Below are 23,225 nucleotides of genomic sequence, written 5' to 3'. Positions count from 1 at the left end.
AATGTTTTATAAAGTTTATGAAATGCTCAAGAATTTTCATTGAAGTTTTTGGGGAAAGGTTTGCTTTTTGTTTTTTCTCCAGAATTATCTAATCTTTGCACCCACAGATAAGCTACTGATATTCGCACTACCATGTTTTAATAATTGCACAAACTCACCATGTCTTTTCTTTTTAAATTGGCTTGTGAGAGCTTTTTGGGAACTGTAATAACCTTGGTCAGTAATAAAAGAAAAGACGAGTTGGTGCAATTATTAAAACATGGTTGTGCTGATATCACTTCCCTATGTGTGTGTGTGTGTGTGTGTATATATATATATATATATATATATATATATATATATATAACTTAGCTACACCGCCGGCTTAAAATACAATGGGCCCACATTGTTTTGGTGATCCAAGGAATTTATTTGATTGGCCCTCACATAGATAGGGTGTCCACCAAAAATCAGCTCCATAGGATCATTCCAACCCTACGATTTGTGGAGGCAAAAATGAACGTGTAAAAACCTTCACAAATTTGTCTATTTTTGCCTCCACAGTTTGAAGGGTTTGGATGATCCTATGGAGCTGATTTTTGGTGGACACCCTATCTATGTGAGGGCCAATCAAATGAATGGTTTGGATCACCAAAACAATGTGGGCCCATTGTATTTTAAGCCGGCGGTGTAGCTAAGTTAGGTACACCGGCAGTGTAGCTTCACTTTCCTCTATATATATATATATATATATATATATATATATATATATATATATATATATATATATATATATAGGGAGCTGATATTTCCGCTCCCCTTTTAGACTAATCAGCTCCAAGTTACTTTTTCACCCTAGCAAATGACAAGAACACCCTTTTGGCATGTTCTGTTATCTTCACATGCTAAATTTGCCCTTGATTGCTTTAAGCAGATGGTCAACGTCAAAAGCCACAAAAACATGCTGATGCCAAATTTGCCCCTGTTATCTTAGTAATGACTGCATCAACCCGTTTTTGGTGTGGCATCCTATTAGAAAATCTAAAAGAGATCATTATTTCTTTTAGTATATGCCAAATATATTTTCATGCATCAACAAAAATAATATGTTTATTTATTTCCAGTAAAAGACAAAAAAAATCCAAGGAACGAAACTAATCTTAAAACAACAACTCCCAGATCTCAACTAGCAGCCCATCCCAACTTCTTATCAATCTTTAGCCTGCAAGCATGACCAATAGTTACATATTATGGGGCAATCAAAAAATGAATTGGGGATGGTTGCTTCATTTCATTCAAATGCAAGATTGAAAAACTGAATAATTATTCTAACCTGCCACAAAAGTTGTGCCTTTACTCACTCTTATAAATGAACAAGGACTATGTATGTTCCATACCTGCAATAACAGATAAAATTTGAGACTACTTTTTTTTTTGGATTGGAAATATGAGCTACTTGAAGACAATTAGGATACCAAATTCTGTGCACACTTACTTGAAGACAATGCAGAGACTTTATATTGGCAAGTGCGACTGTTATGTCCAACGCCTTTGCATACACCAAATTTTCGGTTCCTTTCAACAATCTCAAATGCGGAATGATCACGTCTTGTAGAGCTATCGTCTTTTCTTTTCTGTGAACCCATTGGATGCCCTTTGTGAGGATGGACATTAGGTTCATGAATGAAGGGAAATGGAACATCAACAAGTTGAGCAGTTTGGATTCGGGCATCTTCCTTTTGGACTAGAGGCATTTGTTGGTATTTTTTCATGAAACTCCTTTAGTAGACAATCTATTTGTACACCTTCACTATCCAGTGCACCATCAATGTTAGTAAATGATCTTATGTCAATTCCCCACTGTTGGTGTATGTCATCAAGTTCCAATGTTCCATCTTTCTTAACCCTAATTTTGTGCGCACAAGGAAGACCCGCACAAGGAAGACCCATTGTATTTGAAAAATGACCTCTGCATGTAACCACTTGTGTGGCGGATGTGGCCAGCTCATATTGCTTAAAAATCTCTCCAAGTGCATGTATGGAAACATGAGTAACAAGTTCTTTAAATAATGGAATATGAAATTTATATTGAATGTGAACTTTTTCACTACAAAGTCTTGCTTTGATTTCTTGAAATTGATTTTCTATTGCAAGACAAATTTTTCCTTTGACCTCACGAAAGTCGCCAATCGAAACTTGAAGATATTTCTTGAGCATTGCATGTGCACCTTCTGCCCTTGATGTCACATGATTTCCAAAATGCATATATTTCACGGTCCATGCATATACAAATTTCTCTTTGAAAGGAAGCCAAGTATTTCTAAGATAGTTGAGAATGAATACCTTTTCTTTGTATTGGATTTCAAGAAGCTTCCAAGCCGTATCAAATGTTGATTCATCTGGAGACTTTATCAAATATGTCCAAGTTGATAAAAACATGTCCCACTCTTCTTTTTCTTCAAACTGAGACTTACATTTTGAAAGAACATTCTTTTCAATATGCCATACACATAAAAGATGTGTAGTCCTTGGAAAAACAACTTGAATGGCATTCATCAGAGCTAACTCTCTGTCAGACACAATCACCAAAGGATGACCATCAACACCCAAAAATTTTCCAAATGTCTCCAATGCCCACACATAGTCCTCTTCCTCCTCTCTTTGCAGGAAAGCAAAACAAGAATAAAATGAAGTATTGAAACTCGTTACACCAACTATATCAAGTAATGGCATTTTATATCTATTTGTCTTATACGTGCAATCCATCAAAAAGACATAAGAATAGCTATTTGTCAAAGCAACCGATAATGGATGTGCAAAGAACAAATGAGTCAAATGACCACTCTTATCATGCTTAAAATCATATATGAAACCACCTTGACCAATATCTTCAAATAAAGCTTGAATAGGTGTACGACCCAATAAGCTCTCATTTCGTATTTTCGCCTTTGCATTATATAAAGTTCTAGCAATTGCTTGAAGATTTTGATTACTTTGCTGAAGTGAAGTAAGTATTTGTCGTGGTGGAATACCGGCTATTGTCATCTCTTTGATTTGCTCAATCTCTTCTTTAGAAAACTGGCGACAAGAGGGATGTCCTGACATATCACTTAAAGATACATGATTATGCGAAATATTTTTAAGCACCACCCACCAAATTCCATCAACTCGTTTCTTTCCCCAAATTTCAAAAGGACAATTAATAAGCCGAGATGCCGTTGTTCTTTTCCCTCCACCCATTATTTTCCCTTGAGATACCAATTTTCTACGCCGCTACTTCCCTCCTCTATCACAACCAATAATAACATAACGATCTCTTTTAGATTTTCTAATACATGTTGCATATCCTTGAAGTAAGACCATGTCGCGAATATTAGCAATAAGTTCTTCGCAATTTGAGAAAGTTTTTGTTGATAAGGAAAACAATATGTTAGACTCAACATTGTTTGCTTGATTGTTTATCTCCACCTCTCCATCATCTACATATGAAGGAATAGATGGATGATAGAGTTCTGCAATTTGTTCTAAGCTATTAGTGCTAACGAGCTCGATGATCTCGGTGAGCTCCAAAATTCCTTCCGTTGAAAAACTTTGCTCCATTTTTGTTAGACCAAATTAGAAAATCAGAAGGACGAACATGGCGAGATAGAGAGGGCGAAGGACAAACATGGTAGTTTATGTGCTCTGCTCATGAAAGCCATGGCCCATCAAAATAAAATCACAATATATAATCATTCTCAGTATAAGTTATCTCTACAAGCTTTCATGGTCAGAAGGAGAAAAAAATGAGGAAGAGATGGATTAAAGAAATCAGTGAAGCAAAAATAGGAATTTCCATGAAAAAAGACGAATCAGTTTTAGATGAATACCATTTTTGCTGCAACTCCTCAATCCCCAAAACAATGAAATTAGGGTTTTTGCCAAAGCAACGCTTTTATACCCGAGATTTTACATGATAAGCACTTCCCTCAATAGGTATTTGGTTAATCTAAGCCGTTCATTTGTTGGTCCCACCAAAGATAGTCCATACCGGAAAACAGGTACCTGCTTAAAGCACTTCCCTCAATAGGCATCCTAACCGTTTGATACCGCTGCCCTCAATACGTTTTTGTGGCTTATGACTTTGACCATATGCTTAAAGCAATAAGGGCAAATTTGGCATGTGAAGATAACAGAACATGCCACAAGGGTGTTCTTGTCATTTGCTAGGGTGAAAAAGAAACTTGGAGCGGAAGTCTAAAAGGGGAGCAGAAATATCAGCTCCCTATATATATATATATATATATATATATATATATATATATATATATATATATATATATAATAACTAGTGGGACAACCCGTGCAATGCACGGGTGCACCTGTTAGTAACAACTCAAAAGTTATAGAAAGAAATCCAAAGTTTTAAAAGCATGTAGAATAGAAATAATAATTATAAACTCATAATCAAAGAACTATCAATGACTGAAAAATAATAAAAATATCAGTTGAGACTTGAGGCTAATAAAAGACATAGTAAGAGCTAAAAAACTCATAATCCAAAGTTTTTTGACATTCAAAACTGATGAAGAGTATTACGAACAAAGTAATAAGAAGAAAAATTTATGAGGGTTAGAATCCTCCAATTGGAAGATAGAGAGAGATAAATAAAAGGTTCGGATCCCATAATTTGTTCGAATCCCATTTTAACTCAATTTATGAATGCTTCGCTGTATTATGGGTTGCTAATGGCAATTGAACCTTCTCTGTTCCACTGGTGGGAGGCACAACCTTGTGTGTAAAATGGACATAGTTCGTATGCTGGGCGATAGTCACAGCATACAAGTCACTATGCACCTGGCCAGGTGGACCTCACGACATTAAATCTGGTCGCCATCTACAAAAGGATTCTCGTACAAGGATAATTTTGTAGGGAGAGGGATCTTCTTCTCATCTGTATCCTCTACCTCTTCTTCTTCAGCTCCTTCAGATTCGTCCTCCATCTCGGTCTCCGCGTGGGTTTCCGATCCAGAATCCGGTGGATTCTCACGGCTCGGTGGTCGGCACATCTTGCAGAGTGGAGGAGGATTCCGTGACAATTATGATCTCCGTCGGGGTGAGAGGTGTTGGGGGAGATCGCCCTAGATGGGCCAGTGGGGCGAATTTGATCCCTCTTGGGGTCCGGTGGATCAACCCCGAAGCAGGCCTTTTGGGCGATTCTGTAGGAGGTTGGAAGAAGTTTGGCTCTGAGCCGGCAGTTGGGCAGAGAAGCTGGCCTCACCGATCTGAAGAGGAGGAGTGGCTACCCGTCCGAAGCAAGAAGGGAAGACGAATGGAGAGTGCCTTCCACAAAAGAAAGAATAGAGAACTGGGAGATTGGAGATGTTGCAGATGTGCTTTCAGGAATTTTCGAAGGAGGGTTAGATGTTGGAAGTGTCATAAAGTCTGGTCCAGTTCGGACTTCAATTTTCCAGGGCACCAAGAACAGTCAACGGATCCGGTGGTGAGGAGGCGGCTTGTTCCTAAACCAACAGCGCCTCAAGCAGAGAATGTTAGAATGGAGCCGTTGCTTCCTGCAACTTCGGAAGGTGTAGCTTTCAACCTTGAAGTGGTCCCCCTTAAGTCTATTAGTAATGCAGACTTAGGCTTATGGGGGAAGATGAAAGAAGGGTGGGATGGTGATCTGGATGCGCTGGAAGACTGGCTCTCTCGCAATAGCAGTCAAGAGACTGAAGCTGTGGTGTATAAAATTGCTCCTTTAGAAATCCAAATTTCCATCCCAGCGGGCGCTAATCGATCTCACTTAATCAGAGATTGGTGCTCTCCATCCCATTCTCCTCTGGAAGATCTACAGAAGTGGGATACAAAATTTCCTAAGGCGGGGAAGCCTTCTTGGTGGAAAATAGAAGGAGTTCCGCCTGAAGCATGGTGCGCCGATAATTTTCAGCGTATAGGGAGGAAAATAGGCCAGGTGGTGGAGGTAGATTTGTCGTGTTATGCGGGTTTTGGATATGAAGTGGGTAGGATGCTGATCATGTCTGAAGGACGCCCCGGAAGTGAACTATCTCTCCAAAGCTCTATCGATGGCACAATTCGTTGGATTCTAGCCTCCCGGGAAAGAGTTGACGACGACCCGATCTCTGCAAAAATCTCCTCTCCTTCTCCGGCGGGGCAGATGGTTTCCGAAGAAGAGTTGGGTCTTCCTTTAAATACTCCTACTGAAGGGGTAAGTGAAGCTGAAGTAGTTCACCATCCCATAACTGCAATCCATGATGTCTTCAATGCCATCAATGAAGCCTCAGCATTGCTGTCTGTGCCGGAGATAAATGCTGGGGTCGTCGGGTTGGTGGAGTCGGAGATTCCTTCACATTCAGCCTATTGTGCGCAGAAAGCGGCACCGGTTAGCAGCATCTCACCTGGCAAAAATGTTGAATTTCAAAAAGGGGGTCCCCCACATGCATACAGGTGGTCCAGTGTAGCTGGTCCTATTCAAGACTCATCAGCAATAGCTACTCCTTACTCTAAGGTCAACAGCTTTGAAGATATTATCTCAGCCTTATCCCCTCCGCACCACAGCGACTCTCCTCGAGTAGATGTAATCTACGTGCCCGATTCGGGTCCAATGGAATTTTTTGAAAGAGAAGTTGCTTCAGAGGACCTTTGGGCTTCTCCACTGGTGATCCCTGGGAACCAGGAGGAGAGCCTCCTCCACGACTCAAGCACAATGGGCGCTACTCGCACGTATTCTGAGACTGAGGAGGAGATCGGTGACAACCGGGTGTGGGGGTATAGTCTGCAACGTCACAAGAGTAGGTGTATCCTTATCTCTCGTGATGACCGTTTCTTCATTCAGTGCCGGGTGGGGCAAAGGAAGGTGATCATTGATTATAGTGGTTTGGGAGGTATGAAGCATTTATTCTCTGGTGAAGTTAGGGAGTGGTCCTTTCGCTCGCTCGTCAGGGTATCGCTTGGAAGTTTCTCCCATCTTTGTCCACTGAGATGGTGTAGCAAGGCGGATTTTCAGCTCCTGCCTTGTGCCTCAGAACTCTCTTATGTCCCTCCACGGAATGACTCGGGCTTGGTTTCTTCCCAACAGGTGCTTGAATTGATGGTGGATCATACCATGCACATTAGTTCTCATCTGGGTCTAATATTTCCGGGTCCCGTTGAGGAATATAGGTCTAGCATAAAGGCGGCAGAACTACGGGAGGTCGCTGGAGTGTCATCTCCAGTCTCCATATCCGAAGTAAACCTGAAACGCACGGAGCGCGAATTGGTGAGACTTCAATCGGATATCATTTATGATTCTGGATCGCATAGCAAAGGTCTCACATCCCAGAAAAAGGAAGAAAGTCTGGTATCAGGGCGGGGAGGAATTCATCGGAATACAGTTGTTAATGAAGATTTTATCCTGGAATATAAACGGCTTGGGCTCTCGGGAGAAAAGAATTCAAATCAAAGCATTAGTTAAACATCGGCGCCCTGAGGTTGTTTGTCTTCAGGAAACAAAGATGGAGCAAATCCGTAACATAGATATGAGAAGCATGGGGTTCAATACTGACTGGAATTTTGCTTTCTTAGCATCCAAAGGAGCTTCAGGGGGCATCTTGGTGGCTTGGGATTCAGTCTTGTGGGACAGCACGGATGTTTGGCGTGGAGTTTTCTCTCTCTCCGTTGCTTTCCGAAAATGCAATGATAATTCAGTCTGGTTCTTCTCAGGCGTCTATGGTCCTTTGTCATCCTCTGAGAAGTGTCTTTTTTGGGAAGAATTAAATCAGACGCGACGCCTATGTTCCGCTCCTTGGTGTATCGGGGGGGATTTCAATGAAGTTCTAGGATCAAGAGATCGACTTGGGGGTCAGCGAGTCACTGCGGGCATGAGATCTTTCGCTGATTTCATCGCAATCAACGAGCTCGCAGATTTACCTTTGGGTGGCTCCTCTTTCATCTGGGCCAGAGCTTCGACCCGGAGTCGGCTTGACCGATTTCTTCTCTCGGGTGACTGGTTGGCAATTCTTTCTGAAGTCTATCAGCAGGCTTTACCCCATTCAGTTTCCGACCATTGCCCTCTCCTTTTGTCTCCTAAAATGGAGTTCTGGGGCCCGCCCCCCTTCAGATTTGAATTAGCTTGGCTGGAAAATCCCCAAATGGAGGCTCTCTTAGTCCGATGGTGGTCTGAAAGCGTCTTTGAAGGTCCAGGGGACGTAGTTATAGGCAAAAAATTACGCTTCATTAAGGGGAAATTAAAAGAGTGGGATAAGGAGCAGAAAGAAGTGGACCAAGGCAGGAAGAGGATTCTTGAGGACAGATTGATGGAGATAAATACATTGGCAGAGAGTGGTTTGGCCTCGGCGGAGGATTATGAGCAACAAGGAAGATTAATTCAAGAGCATAAAGAGTTGTTGATGCTTAAAGAAATCTCTTGGCGCCAAAGATCTCGAGTCAAGTGGTTGTTGGAGGGAGATAAAAACACAGCCTTCTTCCATGCCATGGCTAGTGCTCGCAGAAGAAGGAACATAATTGAATCCTTAGAAGTGGAGGGGGAGATTGTATCTGACAAGGAGCGAATTATTGAAGAAATTATTGAATTCTACAGATCTTTATACTCAGCTGATGGGATGTTACGCCCAATTCCTCAAGACATTTGTTTTGCTAGCTTAAGCCTGGAAGCCTCAGCCGGATTGGAAATCCCTTTCTCTGAGGTGGAAATCCGATCAACACTATTTTCTCTGGCAAAAGATAAAGCCCCTGGACCCGATGGTTTTTGTTTGGCTTTCTTTCAAACTTGCTGGGAAACAGTAAAATCGGACATTCTTCGATTCTTCATAGAATTTTTTGAGGGAGCCATCCTTGACAAAGGGACAGGTGCAACTTTTCTCGTCCTCATTCCAAAAATTGAAGGAGCAACAAAAAGCTCGGATTTTCGCCCGATTAGCTTGGTGGGCAGCCTTTACAAAGTCCTCGCAAAGGTTCTGGCGGATCGTATCAAAGTGGTTCTTCCTTCAATTATATCGGTCTGTCAAAGTGCCTTTATAAGCAACCGGCAAATTCTTGATTGTTCTTTAACAGCCAATGAAGCCATTGACTATTATCGGAGGAAGGGGGAAGATGGCATTCTATGCAAGCTTGACATGGAGAAGGCATATGACCGAGTGGATTGGGCAGCATTAGATTTTCTCATGGGTCGTATGGGCTTTGGGGGTCGGTGGAGAGGGTGGATCCGGAACTGCTTATCGTCCGCCTGGTTTTCTGTCCTCATCAACGGATCAGCAAAAGGATTCTTCAAATCTTCTAGAGGATTGCGGCAGGGCGATCCTCTCTCTCCTTTTCTTTTCCTGATTGTGGCGAATCACTGTGCAGACTGCTGAAAAAAGGAAGTGAGTTGGGGCTATATCAAGGGTTCCTTATTGGCGAGAGTAAGGTGGAAGTATCGCTTCTTCAGTTTGCGGATGACACTCTTCTGTTCTGTTCTCCGGTCATATCCCAGATTCTTAACCTTAAAGCTATGCTTCGTTGTTATGAGATGGTTTCGGGTCAAAGATCTAATTTCGCAAAATCTCGGTTGTTCGCGATCAACGTTTCTGAGAGCGATGCATCCTTTTTCGCCGGAATTATGGGGTGTGGTTTAGATGTCTTTCCAGCAACCTATCTGGGTCTTCCTCTTGGTGTGGGTCGACCGAAACACAACCTATGGGCTCCTATTATTCAAAGGATTGAGCGACGTTTGGCCACCTGGAAGCGCCGGTTGGTTTCCAAAGGAGGTAGATTAGTGCTTATAAAGGTGTAGACACCCCCATTTTGCTCTGCCTTAATCGATAAATAAATTAGGGTTTTTCCATCGGTTTTCCAATGTCTTTCCTTCCCGCGTTTGTTACATTTCGCATTTTCCCGCTAAATGTTGAGAATGATTATTCAGAAAAATCCGAGCAAAAGAGAATGTAGGGCCCGCTGGTGTGGGACCCGTTTGTGTGGGGCCCGCTGATGTGGGACCCGTTTGTGTGGGGCCCGCTGATGTGGGACCCGTTTTTGTGGGGCCCGCTGGTGTGGGACCCGTTTTTGTGGGACCCGCTGGTGTGGGGCCCGTTTTTGTGGGGCCCGCCTGTGTGGGACCCGCTTTTGTGGGACCCGTTTTTGTGGGGCCCGCTGGTGTGGGACCCGCTTGCGTGGGACCCGCTTTTGTGGGGCCCGCTGTTGTGGGACCCGCTTATGTGGTCAAAGAGAGAATATGGACAGTCATCATTTTCTTTGTTTTTAAAGTGAGCGTAATGAGTGGTTTTGGTTTTCGCATGGCATCCAATGCCATTTGAAAATTATTTTTTATTTTTTTATTTATTATTTTGCAAAAAAAATGGGAAATGGGAGGGGGACATGAGGGGGACAAACTCATCATGAGTTCTTCTCTCATGATGGTCTCCCCACTCAAGCTCTCTCTCTGCAAGGAAGAAAAACAAAAAAAAAAAAAAGAAAAAAGGAAGGAGAACGAGAACCAGAGGGGAGAGAAAAAACGACAGTGGAAAATCAAAGAGAGAAAGACCAAGGAAAAAAAAGAGAAAAAAAGAAAAAAAGAAAAAAGGAAGGAGAACGAGAACCAGAGGGGAGAGAAAAAACGACAGTGGAAAATCAAAGAGAGAAAGACCAAGGAAAAAAAAGAGAAAAAAAGAAAAAAAGAAAGAGGGAGAGAAAGAGAGAATTGCAGAGGGAGAGAGCTCATCATCTCCGGCAAATCCGCCGGAGATCCAACCTTCATCTCCTCTTCCCTCACCGGCCGCCACCACCGCCTTCTCCGGCAACCTCTACACCTCCAATCCTACGGCTTCCATTTTCTCCGGCCGTGCTCTGATCGTCTTCCCCCATTTTCCTCCGGCCTTTTCTGCAAATCTGAGATTCATTTTTTCCGATCTAAGCTCCGATCTGAGATCCTTCTCTGATACTTCTCCGATCCATCTCCGATTCATTTCCGATCCAAACCTTAGCTCCGATCGTCTTCTCCGATCTTTGTAATCCGTCGCGATCTCCTCAATTTACTGCAAACCTATTCTCTTACTGTTGATCGAGGAAGAACCAGAGTAGATTGGACCAAAGCATAGCTAGAATTGACTAAAAGAAGGTATTTTCCTTCATAATTCTTCTCATTTTATTTTCAATGCTTATGCTTAGAACTGGAAATTTAAATCATGTTTTCTTTGGATGTTAGCTTTTCCTGTGTGATTTTTTTTATATATACAAAGTTTATGTTTCAGTTGATTGTATTTGAGTAGATTTGATTAGGAATCTGGTTTCGTTGTTTTAATGGATGTTCCTAACAATTTGGTTAAAAAAAATAAAAATAAAAAATAATAATAATAATAAGAGAAAAACTACTGTGAAAGGAAGTCTTCGCTGGATTTTCTGAGATTTTGATATTTCTAGTTATGGGGGCCCGTTTGTGTGGGACCCGTTTACGCTTGTGTGGGACCCGCTGATGTGGGGCCCGTTTATGTAGGACCCGTTTGTGTGGGACCCGCTTTTGTGTGGGGCCCGCTGGTGTGGGGCCCGCTGATGTGTGGGGCCCGCTGATGTGGGGGGCCCGCTGATGTGGGGGGGCCCGCTGATGTGGGGGGCCCGCTGATGTGGGGGGGCCCGCTGATGTGTGGGACCCGTTGTGTGTGGGGCCCGCTGATGTGTGGGACCCGCTGATGTGGGGCCCGTTTATGTAGGACCCGCTTGTGTGGGACCCGCTTTTGTGTGGGGCCCGCTGGCGTGGGGCCCGCTGGCGTGGGGCCCGCTGGTGCGGGGCCCGCTGATGTGTGGGGCCCGCTGATGTGTGGGGCCCGCTGTGTGTGGGGCCCGCTGATGTGTGGGGCCCGGTTGTGTGGGACCTGCTGTGTGTGGGACCCGCTTATGTGGGGCCCGCTGATGTGGGACCCGTTTGTGTGAGGCCCGTTTCTGTGGATTTCTTCTTTTTTTCTAGAGTCTGTCATAGAGAGTTTAGGATTCCGTCCTTCCATCTTTCAGAGTCAGTCTTCAGCATAGGAGTCAGTCATTCAGTCTTTCAGGGGTCTGTCCTATCATCATAGGGGTTAGGATTCTGTTCATCCTCTCATCCAATCACGTGATTTTATTCACTCCTGCAAGGTATAGGATGCTGTCCAACCCTCGCAGAGTTGTTATTCTGTTCATCCCCCCCCGCAAAGCATAGGATGCTGTCCAACCTTTGCGGGATATCAGGAGTCTGTCCTCCACTTGTGATGATAGGATTTTGTCCTCTTGTGTCGAAAAAAAATCAAAAACATCTGAAAAATCAAAAATCTCAAAAATCTCGAGTCATTAGAGTGTAGTTAGGAAAATCTGTTCGGAACTACGTGTGGCTTGATCCCCATCGCGGGGTACGTAGGCAATTTGGCACTCCCAAGTTCAGTCGCACCTTTCTCTATCTTTCTCATTCCCTCACACTATTTCATCATCTCTTCCATCCTTTTTTTCACTAACCTCGAGAATTTAAATCGATTTGTCTTGTGTCTTTCGGAACCGTTGGATCACGGTTTCCGTCGTAAGAACCCTTAGATCCCAATTTAGGAACACTTACGTCATGTCGTGTCCTAGGTTTTAGGGAGTCTTAGGGAGTCCTAGAGTTAGGAGTCCAGCCTCATCACGGACGCTTGCTATGTATAGCAACCGTGCCATAGGTCTAGTTACACTAGTCACCCGATCTTTCCCTAGGACAAGCCTAGTAAACTAGGATGTAGGCAAACCTGCATTAGTCTAAGGGACAACTTGCATTCAGATAAGAATCATATAGCATCTTAGATGAAATCCTAAGATAATAAAATCCTCAACTTGAATTAAATAACTTCTTTTAAAACTGTTGAAACAGTCAAATCCGTCTAAGTCGGTGTCCTAGTTGAGTTAGGCATATGTAGCTTAGCTTAGGTGCACCGAACTACGTCGACTCTGATCCCAGTGAGGCTTGGGTACGTAGGCAGCTTGGATGTCTGACGGCATACCACCCGCGAGTCGGCACCACAACAAATTGTGGTGTTTTGTATATTAATTTTCTTGTAAATACTTAATCAAATCAGTTAGGGTTTTCCATGAAATTAGAATTCTAGGAGAACTTTCACTTAGAATGAATCCAGACAAATTAATAAATCAAGATACACATCTAGGATTCACATTGAAATTAGATTCTAGGATGCATGTCACTTAGTTCGCACATTAACATAGAGTTGAATGAGCCATTTAAAATAAATTTAAAAGAGTTAGCTTTTGGAATCGAAGACCGATTATCGGACAAGAATGGTGCATGTGGTGGATAACTCCCCATACCTTCCATTCTCGTAACCAGGTAGCGAGTCTAGATTTCTGGTTAATTATGGGTCCTAGATCCCACATCTAGGTGGCGACTCTGTCAGTCTCTTTCGTGTGGAATTCGGATTGCCTTAGTGATCCCAAGTCCACAGGAAAGACGAATTCAAATCAACACTAAGAAGCACACGCCAATCGCGTGGGTACGAGAGACCAAAAGAGAGAGACGTGACGGCTCGCGCCCCACCCCTCTCGCGGGATCGTGTCCCACAGTCTGGCGACTCTGCTGGGGACCACCTAACTTCATTAAAATTTCAAAAGATAATTCATTTGAATTTAATTTAACTGGCTCATGAAAACTCTATACTTGTTAGATTAGTTTGTCTCGTTTTATTTTCTCATCACATTTTACTCAAACTTAATTTAACAAAACCCGAAGGCATCATAGATTGCGCGAACTTATTGCACACACTTACATCACTTGCATCTAAACCCTTGCATCTCACATGCACACACGTCCTATTTTAGGAACCCGGAGTGTTATCTAGCATGGTTGACTGGGATTTCATCACCTGGTGCCTCTGTGCTAGAGAAGCATTCCACCCTTAGCCTAGTACCTTTATGGTGCGTAAACGGATCTCTTGTTCACGTACTGATACGCCGGACACTGGTACAGTATATCGAACATGGATTCGCGCTAAGGGAACTCTTGGCCTTACCCCTAGATTAACCCACACATGCATGTAGTATACGAACACATGTGTATCACGTGTGTAAGCCTAGTTTAGGATATCCTACCCATTTGTGTCTAGATTAGGCCGTAGTCCATCTTCCAATGGCTACGATCGGTCCTAGGTACACAAACAAAGTCATGAGTCGAGATCCTCTCTCCACTCCGCTAGATTAGGATTAGGGTTGATGCCTTCAGGTAACACTGTTAAAATGTGCGAAGACTAAAAACTTTTCCTTTGGGGTTAGGATATAAATCCCATCATTTCCAAAGATCTCATAGGATTAGTTATTCTTGATCTTCCCGTTGAAAGTAATCCTATGCAATCTCATCTAATCTCTCAATCATGTGTCTATCATTCGTCTCTTGTGGGATTCGATTGTGTCTTCATTGGCGGAAATTGTGTCTCAATCATTTGATCGTGCAAACTTGATGATCTGATCGTAATTGTACCCTTAGTTTTTTTTTACTCTTAAGGGCAACCTTTTTCAAGAATATTTCTGCTAAATCCTTCAGAGTTTACTCTCATAATCCTTGAACTAAGGGCATTCCCCTATGCGAATCTGTCAGCATTGTCATGTCTTGGTCCTTTAGGATTCATTCTATTGTCCCAACTACTTGTGAACCAGCTTTCGGCAAGCCTCCGAAACCAGACAGTTGCAGCAGTTAAAGTTTTGTCATTTCCTATTTTATGATTGAGTCAGTCATCATGGTCAGGACAATTGTTGAGTCCGGTCTTACAGTTCAAGGTCAATGGCTAGTCCAGGCAAGTTATCTTTTGCTTTTCTTTTGATTGAGAGTTGTGAATCCTGAGCATGTTCAGGATAGGTTGTCAGATGTAAGAACTTTCTCTTTAAATAAAATTTGAGTCTCAATAATTCACTTGTGTCCGTTTCTTAAGTGTGCTTCTGATCTTAAAATAAGACTCCCTCCTCAAATGAGGACAAAATTGATGAAACTTCACTTGGGTCACAACAATTACTTGAACAAGAGGAGGAGCGCCAATCCCAGCCTTTCAAAGATGAAATTGAAGTGGTAAACACTGGCACTGAAACCTTGATCCAGTAAATGCCGATTGAAAATACATTACCCTCTGAAGAGTGTGAAGAATTGGTAAACCCATTTTGAGGATAAAAAGATGGTCCGGTAAGCGTTACCATTAATGCCAGGAGAAAGACCCAGATAGAAGGTTCAAGAAAGAATGAAGTGAATATCATATGCTATGCAAGGGGCATGGAGTGGAAACAACTTTCATATTTCCAATGAATGACCTTGGTTCTCAAATTCATAACATGAAGCCATCAAATTCGAGATAAGAAGTTCAAGAGCAAGCATTGAAAAGTGATCATCAGATATCAAGAGTTACAAATCCATAGATGGAGGATGTCGAAGAACAAGTTTCGCTCTATGAAAGTCGAAGGCGCGTATTAGAATCTTGAAAGAAGAAGATCTATTATCTCTTACCTGGAAATGCCGTCAAACTCCGTAAAAAAAATAAATAATCAGTACCAGAGGGACTCTAGTAAACTAGATCGACTCCCAATCTGAACATCGGAAGGCCTTCTTTGGCCGAATAAATCCCAAAATCAGAACCCAATGTCAAAACAAATACATGTTTGCAAACCCTTTGAGCCTGAATGAAATTTTCTTGAAAACCCATCAAACTAGGGGCATTCGCCCCGAACTACGCGAGACCTGATCCCTACACTGGGGTACGTAGGCAGCTCGGTTAAACTGAGTTCGGTCGATTCAAAAAAGAAAATCAATTCAATCAATCCAAAAAAAAAAAGAAATTCAATCATTTCAGAAAAAAAGAGGGACAAGTTCCTAAAGAAGAGAAGTCAATTATTCCAGAAAGAAGAAAAAAAAAGAAAAATCAATAAACTTTCGAACAATTTATCTTCAAACTAGGGGCATTCGCCCTGAACTATACACGACCTGATTCCTACCTTGGGATATGTAGGCAACCTGTTCACAGGTTCGGTCGAAATCTTTGTTGAGCCTTAAGCCATTCTTTGAAAAGCCCTATCCTACCTATAAAGTCCTTCCGGTGTTCAGAACTAATGATCTAGGTCCCGAAACACAAAGAGTGAAAAAAAAAATGATGAATAAGAAAAAGAACGGAGTTTGAAGATTTGCTAGACTGAAAACCTGAAAGGGCGGTCTAGGCAAAATTTAAGATCATTCCCCTGCTAAGTTGAAAACCTGAAAGGGCGGCTTAGGCAAAAGCTAAGGGGATAGCCTGCTGAATAGAAAACCTAGAAGGGCGGTTCAGGCAAAAGTTAAGGCTAGCACGGTCCGCCAAGTTAAAAACCCCGAAGAGGTGACTTGGTCATGGTAAGAGAATCATTATAAGAAGGCTACAGCCGGTATCAAGACTGAAGATCAACTGAAGTTCAAGCAAATTTATGAGAAGGCTACAGCCGGTATCAAGATTAAGGATCAACCGAAGTTCAAGCAAATTCAAATGACATCCTCAAAACTGGGGGCATTGAAGCTAAGCAATCTTAGGGGTCGTAATTAAATCCTTGAAGCAATACTGTTTTAAGGAAAAAGTCCAGTGTTTACCAATTGAAAAACCATTCCTCGAAAGGATGGACTTACCAAATAAAATGTTAACTAAGTCAGAAGCATTATCGTGTTTGTCTGTATAATTAGTCAATCTTTGTCATTCTATGTTCACTCCTTCAGAGCTGCTCAATCCTTTGAGTAGTGCCTTTTATTTAAGTTTTCTCTTTAAAAAAAGTCAATCGTCATCCATGTGTCCACATGATGCAACTGTCTCGGTGAAGGAGGCCCGGCCTCATCAGCTCATTGCGATTGTACCTGAAAGAGCTCGAGAATCCAGTCAAACAGCTTCAGTTCAAAGATGATCAACCCAGAAGAATTCAGAAGTAGAAACATCAGAAAGCCCAACTTCCGTAAAAAGATCATACCCCAGGAAGGCATCTTAAGCTTGGAAGAGCCTCAAATGCAATGATGGTCGAGCCAATTTCTCAGAAAGATGAACCGTTAAAATTCAGAATTTCCTTCCAGTTAGTTAAATACTATCATGGTCAAGAAATGTTTATCAAGAGGCAAGTCCCACTTTTCCATGATTATATCCAAGAGAGCCGTTGTTCTAGATTACCAATTTCAAGTGTCTTGTTCAAGGTTTCAGTTATCCAAATCCCCAAAGACAGGACCAGCTGTCCCTTTGAGAAAAATCTTGTTGAAGTTTCATAAAAGTGTTCCTAATCCATTCTGGTTAGTAATGGTTCTTCGTTCCTAAGATTTGCCGTCTCATCATACGTCAAAGTCTTGGTTTCCAATATCTTTACCGGGCACGATCTATATATCCCCGATTTCATTGAGTTCAAAAAAAAAAAAAAAAAAAAATCCAAATTCATCAAATCCAATTCTACGTCAAATTCATGAAAAATCCAAAATTCATCAAATCAAAAAAAAAAAAAAAAAAAAATCCAAAATTCATCAAATCCAATTCTACGTCAAATTCAAATTCCCAAATTCATCAAATCCAATTCTACGTCAAATTCAAATTCCCAAATTCATCAAATCCAATTCTACGTCAAATTCAAATTCCCCAAATTCATCAAATCTAATTCTACGTCAAATTCAAATTCCCCAAATTCATCAAATCCAATTCTACGTCAAATTCAAATTCATGAAAAATCTCCAAATTCTTCATTGTCAAATTCATTGATTCATCTCAACCGAAGTGGAAGCCGTACAAATACGGTATTTCATTCTGAGTTCATTCACAAATTGTCTCTTACTCTCTTTGAGCATCATACAAATATGATACCTCATTTCTTTGGAACTCCGTAAAAATACGGTATTCCATTCTCTTCTGAGTCCATTCAAAAATGTTCTCTTATTGTTTGAGCATCATACAAATATGATACCTCATTTCCTTGGAACTCCGTAAAAATACGGTATTCCATTCTCTTCTAGTCCATACAACTATGGTCTCTTACTCTCTTTGAGCATCATACAAATATGATACCTCATTTCTTTGGAACTCCGTAAAAATACGGTATTCCATTCTCTTCTGAGTCCATTCAAAAATGTTCTCTTATTCTCTTTGAGCATCATACAAATATGATGTCTCATTTCCTTGGAAGCCGTAAAAATATGGTATTCCATTCTCTTCTGAGTCCATTCAAACATGTTCTCTTATTCTCTTTGAGCACCATACAAATATGATGTCTCATTTTCTTGGAACTCCGTAAAAATATGGTATTCCATTCTCTTCTGAGTCCATTCAAAAATGTTCTCTTATTCTTTGAGCATCATACAAATATGATACCTCATTTCCTTGGAACTCCGTAAAAATACGGTATTCCATTCTCTTCTAGTCCATACAACTATGGTCTCTTATTCTCTTTGAGCATCATACAAATATGATACCTCATTTCCTTGGAACTCCGTAAAAATACGGTATTCCATTCTCTTCTGAGTCCATTCAAAAATGTTCTCTTATTCCCTTTGAGCATCATACAAATATGATACCTCATTTCCTTGGAACTCCGTAAAAATACGGTATTCCATTCTCTTCTGAGTCCATTCAAAAATGTTCTCTTATTCTCTTTGAGCATCATACAAATATGATACCTCATTTCTTTGGAACTCCGTAAAAATACGGTGTTCCATTCTCTTCTGAGTCCATTCAAAATGTTCTCTTATTCCCTTTGAGCATCATACAAATATGATACCTCATTTCCTTGGAACTCCGTAAAAATACGGTATTCCATTCTTTTCGAGTCCATACAACTACGTTTTCTTATTCTCTTTGAGCATAATACAAATGTGATGCCTCATTTCCTTGGAAGCCGTAAAAATACGGTATTTCATTCTGAGTCCATTCAAAAATGGTCTCTTCTCTTTGAACATCATATAAATGTGATGTCGAGCGGCACCGCAGCCGGATTTTTTTACTGCATTCCAATTCTAGGACTTCGTTTTAGGTCTTGCATTAGGTAGTAAATGTTTGCGTCTAGGTTCCGTTTTGTGTAGAGTCTTTTGTCGATTAAAGCTACGCAAAATGGTTCTGTTATTTTGACTTTGGTATCCAATGACTACGTCATCTCTACCAAAGAGGGGCATCTGTAGACACCCCCATTTTGCTCTGCCTTAATCGATAAATAAATTAGGGTTTTTCCATCGGTTTTCCAATGTCTTTCCTTCCCGCGTTTGTTACATTTCGCATTTTCCCGCTAAATGTTGAGAATGATTATTCAGAAAAATCCGAGCAAAAGAGAATGTAGGGCCCGCTGGTGTGGGACCCGTTTGTGTGGGGCCCGCTGATGTGGGACCCGTTTGTGTGGGGCCCGCTGATGTGGGACCCGTTTTTGTGGGGCCCGCTGGTGTGGGACCCGTTTTTGTGGGACCCGCTGGTGTGGGGCCCATTTTTGTGGGGCCCGCCTGTGTGGGACCCGCTTTTGTGGGACCCGTTTTTGTGGGGCCCGCTGGTGTGGGACCCGCTTGCGTGGGACCCGCTTTTGTGGGGCCCGCTGTTGTGGGACAAAGAGAGAATATGGACAGTCATCATTTTCTTTGTTTTTAAAGTGAGCGTAATGAGTGGTTTTGGTTTTCGCATGGCATCCAATGCCATTTGAAAATTATTTTTTATTTTTTTATTTATTATTTTGCAAAAAAAATGGGAAATGGGAGGGGGACATGAGGGGGACAAACTCATCATGAGTTCTTCTCTCATGATGGTCTCCCCACTCAAGCTCTCTCTCTGCAAGGAAGAAAAACAAAAAAGAAAAAAAGAAAAAAGGAAGGAGAACGAGAACAAGAGGGGAGAGAAAAAACGACAGTGGAAAATCAAAGAGAGAAAGACCAAGGAAAAAAAAGAGAAAAAAAGAAAAAAAGAAAGAGGGAGAGAAAGAGAGAATTGCAGAGGGAGAGAGCTCATCATCTCCGGCAAATCCGCCGGAGATCCAACCTTCATCTCCTCTTCCCTCACCGGCCGCCACCACCGCCTTCTCCGGCAACCTCTACACCTCCAATCCTACGGCTTCCATTTTCTCCGGCCGTGCTCTGATCGTCTTCCCCCATTTTCCTCCGGCCTTTTCTGCAAATCTGAGATTCATTTTTTCCGATCTAAGCTCCGATCTGAGATCCTTCTCTGATACTTCTCCGATCCATCTCCGATTCATTTCCGATCCAAACCTTAGCTCCGATCGTCTTCTCCGATCTTTGTAATCCGTCGCGATCTCCTCAATTTACTGCAAACCTATTCTCTTACTGTTGATCGAGGAAGAACCAGAGTAGATTGGACCAAAGCATAGCTAGAATTGACTAAAAGAAGGTATTTTCCTTCATAATTCTTCTCATTTTATTTTCAATGCTTATGCTTAGAACTGGAAATTTAAATCATGTTTTCTTTGGATGTTAGCTTTTCCTGTGTGATTTTTTTTATATATACAAAGTTTATGTTTCAGTTGATTGTATTTGAGTAGATTTGATTAGGAATCTGGTTTCGTTGTTTTAATGGATGTTCCTAACAATTTGGTTAAAAAAAATAAAAATAAAAAATAATAATAATAATAAGAGAAAAACTACTGTGAAAGGAAGTCTTCGCTGGATTTTCTGAGATTTTGATATTTCTAGTTATGGGGGCCCGTTTGTGTGGGACCCGTTTACGCTTGTGTGGGACCCGCTGATGTGGGGCCCGTTTATGTAGGACCCGTTTGTGTGGGACCCGCTTTTGTGTGGGGCCCGCTGATGTGTGGGGCCCGCTGATGTGTGGGGCCCGCTGATGTGGGGGGCCCGCTGATGTGGGGGGCCCGCTGATGTGGGGGGGCCCGCTGATGTGTGGGGCCCGCTGATGTGGGGGGGCCCGCTGATGTGTGGGACCCGCTGTGTGTGGGGCCCGCTGATGTGTGGGACCCGCTGATGTGGGGCCCGTTTATGTAGGACCCGCTGGCGTGGGGCCCGCTGGTGTGGGGCCCGCTGATGTGTGGGGCCCGCTGATTTGTGGGGCCCGCTGTGTGTGGGGCCCGCTGATGTGTGGGGCCCGGTTGTGTGGGACCCGCTGATGTGGGGCCTGCTGTGTGTGGGACCCGTTTGTGTGGGGCCCGCTGATGTGGGACCCGTTTGTGTGAGGCCCGTTTCTGTGGATTTCTTCTTTTTTTCTAGAGTCTGTCATAGAGAGTTTAGGATTCCGTCCTTCCATCTTTCAGAGTCAGTCTTCAGCATAGGAGTCAGTCATTCAGTCTTTCAGGGGTCTGTCCTATCATCATAGGGGTTAGGATTCTGTTCATCCTCTCATCCAATCACGTGATTTTATTCACTCCTGCAAGGTATAGGATGCTGTCCAACCCTCGCAGAGTTGTTATTCTGTTCATCCCCCCCGCAAAGCATAGGATGCTGTCCAACCTTTGCGGGATATCAGGAGTCTGTCCTCCACTTGTGATGATAGGATTTTGTCCTCTTGTGTCGAAAAAAAATCAAAAACATCTGAAAAATCAAAAATCTCAAAAATCTCGAGTCATTAGAGTGTAGTTAGGAAAATCTGTTCGGAACTACGTGTGGCTTGATCCCCATCGCGGGGTACGTAGGCAATTTGGCACTCCCAAGTTCAGTCGCACCTTTCTCTATCTTTCTCATTCCCTCACACTATTTCATCATCTCTTCCATCCTTTTTTTCACTAACCTCGAGAATTTAAATCGATTTGTCTTGTGTCTTTCGGAACCGTTGGATCACGGTTTCCGTCGTAAGAACCCTTAGATCCCAATTTAGGAACACTTACGTCATGTCGTGTCCTAGGTTTTAGGGAATCTTAGGTTTTAGGGAGTCCTAGAGTTAGGAGTCCAGCCTCATCACGGACGCTTGCTATGTATAGCAACCGTGCCATAGGTCTAGTTACACTAGTCACCCGATCTTTCCCTAGGACAAGCCTAGTAAACTAGGATGTAGGCAAACCTGCATTAGTCTAAGGGACAACTTGCATTCAGATAAGAATCATATAGCATCTTAGATGAAATCCTAAGATAATAAAATCCTCAACTTGAATTAAATAACTTCTTTTAAAACTGTTGAAACAGTCAAATCCGTCTAAGTCGGTGTCCTAGTTGAGTTAGGCATATGTAGCTTAGCTTAGGTGCACCGAACTACGTCGACTCTGATCCCAGTGAGGCTTGGGTACGTAGGCAGCTTGGATGTCTGACGGCATACCACCCGCGAGTCGGCACCACAACAAATTGTGGTGTTTTGTATATTAATTTTCTTGTAAATACTTAATCAAATCAGTTAGGGTTTTCCATGAAATTAGAATTCTAGGAGAACTTTCACTTAGAATGAATCCAGACAAATTAATAAATCAAGATACACATCTAGGATTCACATTGAAATTAGATTCTAGGATGCATGTCACTTAGTTCGCACATTAACATAGAGTTGAATGAGCCATTTAAAATAAATTTAAAAGAGTTAGCTTTTGGAATCGAAGACCGATTATCGGACAAGAATGGTGCATGTGGTGGATAACTCCCCATACCTTCCATTCTCGTAACCAGGTAGCGAGTCTAGATTTCTGGTTAATTATGGGTCCTAGATCCCACATCTAGGTGGCGACTCTGTCAGTCTCTTTCGTGTGGAATTCGGATTGCCTTAGTGATCCCAAGTCCACAGGAAAGACGAATTCAAATCAACACTAAGAAGCACACGCCAATCGCGTGGGTACGAGAGACCAAAAGAGAGAGACGTGACGGCTCGCGCCCCACCCCTCTCGCGGGATCGTGTCCCACAAAAGGCCGTTCTATCCAATATGCCGATGTATTTTCTATCTCTTTTTCAATGTCCCGCCTCGGTTGCTAAACGCATCGAACAAATTCAGAGACGCTTCCTGTGGGGCGGATCAGGGTCTTCCAAGGGGGTCTCCCTGATTAAATGGAGTATGGTCTGCTTGCCTACTAAAAATGGAGGTTTGGGTATCAGGAGGGTTCAGAGTTTTAACCAGGCCCTTATGGGCAAGTGGCTGTGGAGATTTGGCGAAGAACAATCCTCTTTGTGGGTCCGGGTCATTGGAAGTAAGTATGGTTCAGATCATGGGCATTGGGACTCTGTTGATAATTTTAAACTCAAAGGTCTCACGGTTTGGAGGGATATCTTGAAGTTGAAGTTGTTATTTGCTCCTGGCGTCCGATTCAGAGTATATAGGGGGATCAGATTCGGTTTTGGCAGGATCCTTGGTGTTCGGACGATCCTCTTCAAGTCATGTTTCCTGACTGATTCATCGTTTCA

The 23,225-nt window shown here is 42.4% G+C and overlaps 1 protein-coding gene across 1 annotated transcript; it reads right to left on the bottom strand.

Moving 5' to 3' along the window:
• Positions 1–1,680: 1,680 nt before the first annotated feature.
• Positions 1,681–3,219, bottom strand: LOC143857439 (protein FAR1-RELATED SEQUENCE 5-like). The gene has a single exon (XM_077367864.1). The coding sequence runs from the start codon at positions 3,217–3,219 to the stop codon at positions 1,681–1,683; it is 1,539 nt and encodes a 512-aa protein (XP_077223979.1).
• Positions 3,220–23,225: the final 20,006 nt, after the last annotated feature.

This window comes from Tasmannia lanceolata, unplaced genomic scaffold (assembly GCF_043159265.1).
Source record: "Tasmannia lanceolata isolate RefF3 unplaced genomic scaffold, GAP_Taslan_0.1 ptg000024l, whole genome shotgun sequence".
Lineage (NCBI taxonomy): Eukaryota > Viridiplantae > Streptophyta > Magnoliopsida > Canellales > Winteraceae > Tasmannia > Tasmannia lanceolata.
The sequence above is the reverse complement of the archived record's forward strand: the minus strand, read 5'-3'. Positions and strand labels throughout refer to the sequence as shown.

Bases quoted from the DNA above. Each gene is read 5' to 3' on its own strand.
- LOC143857439 (XM_077367864.1), bottom strand. From the start codon at position 3,219: ATGGGTGGAGGGAAAAGAACAACGGCATCTCGGCTTATTAATTGTCCT.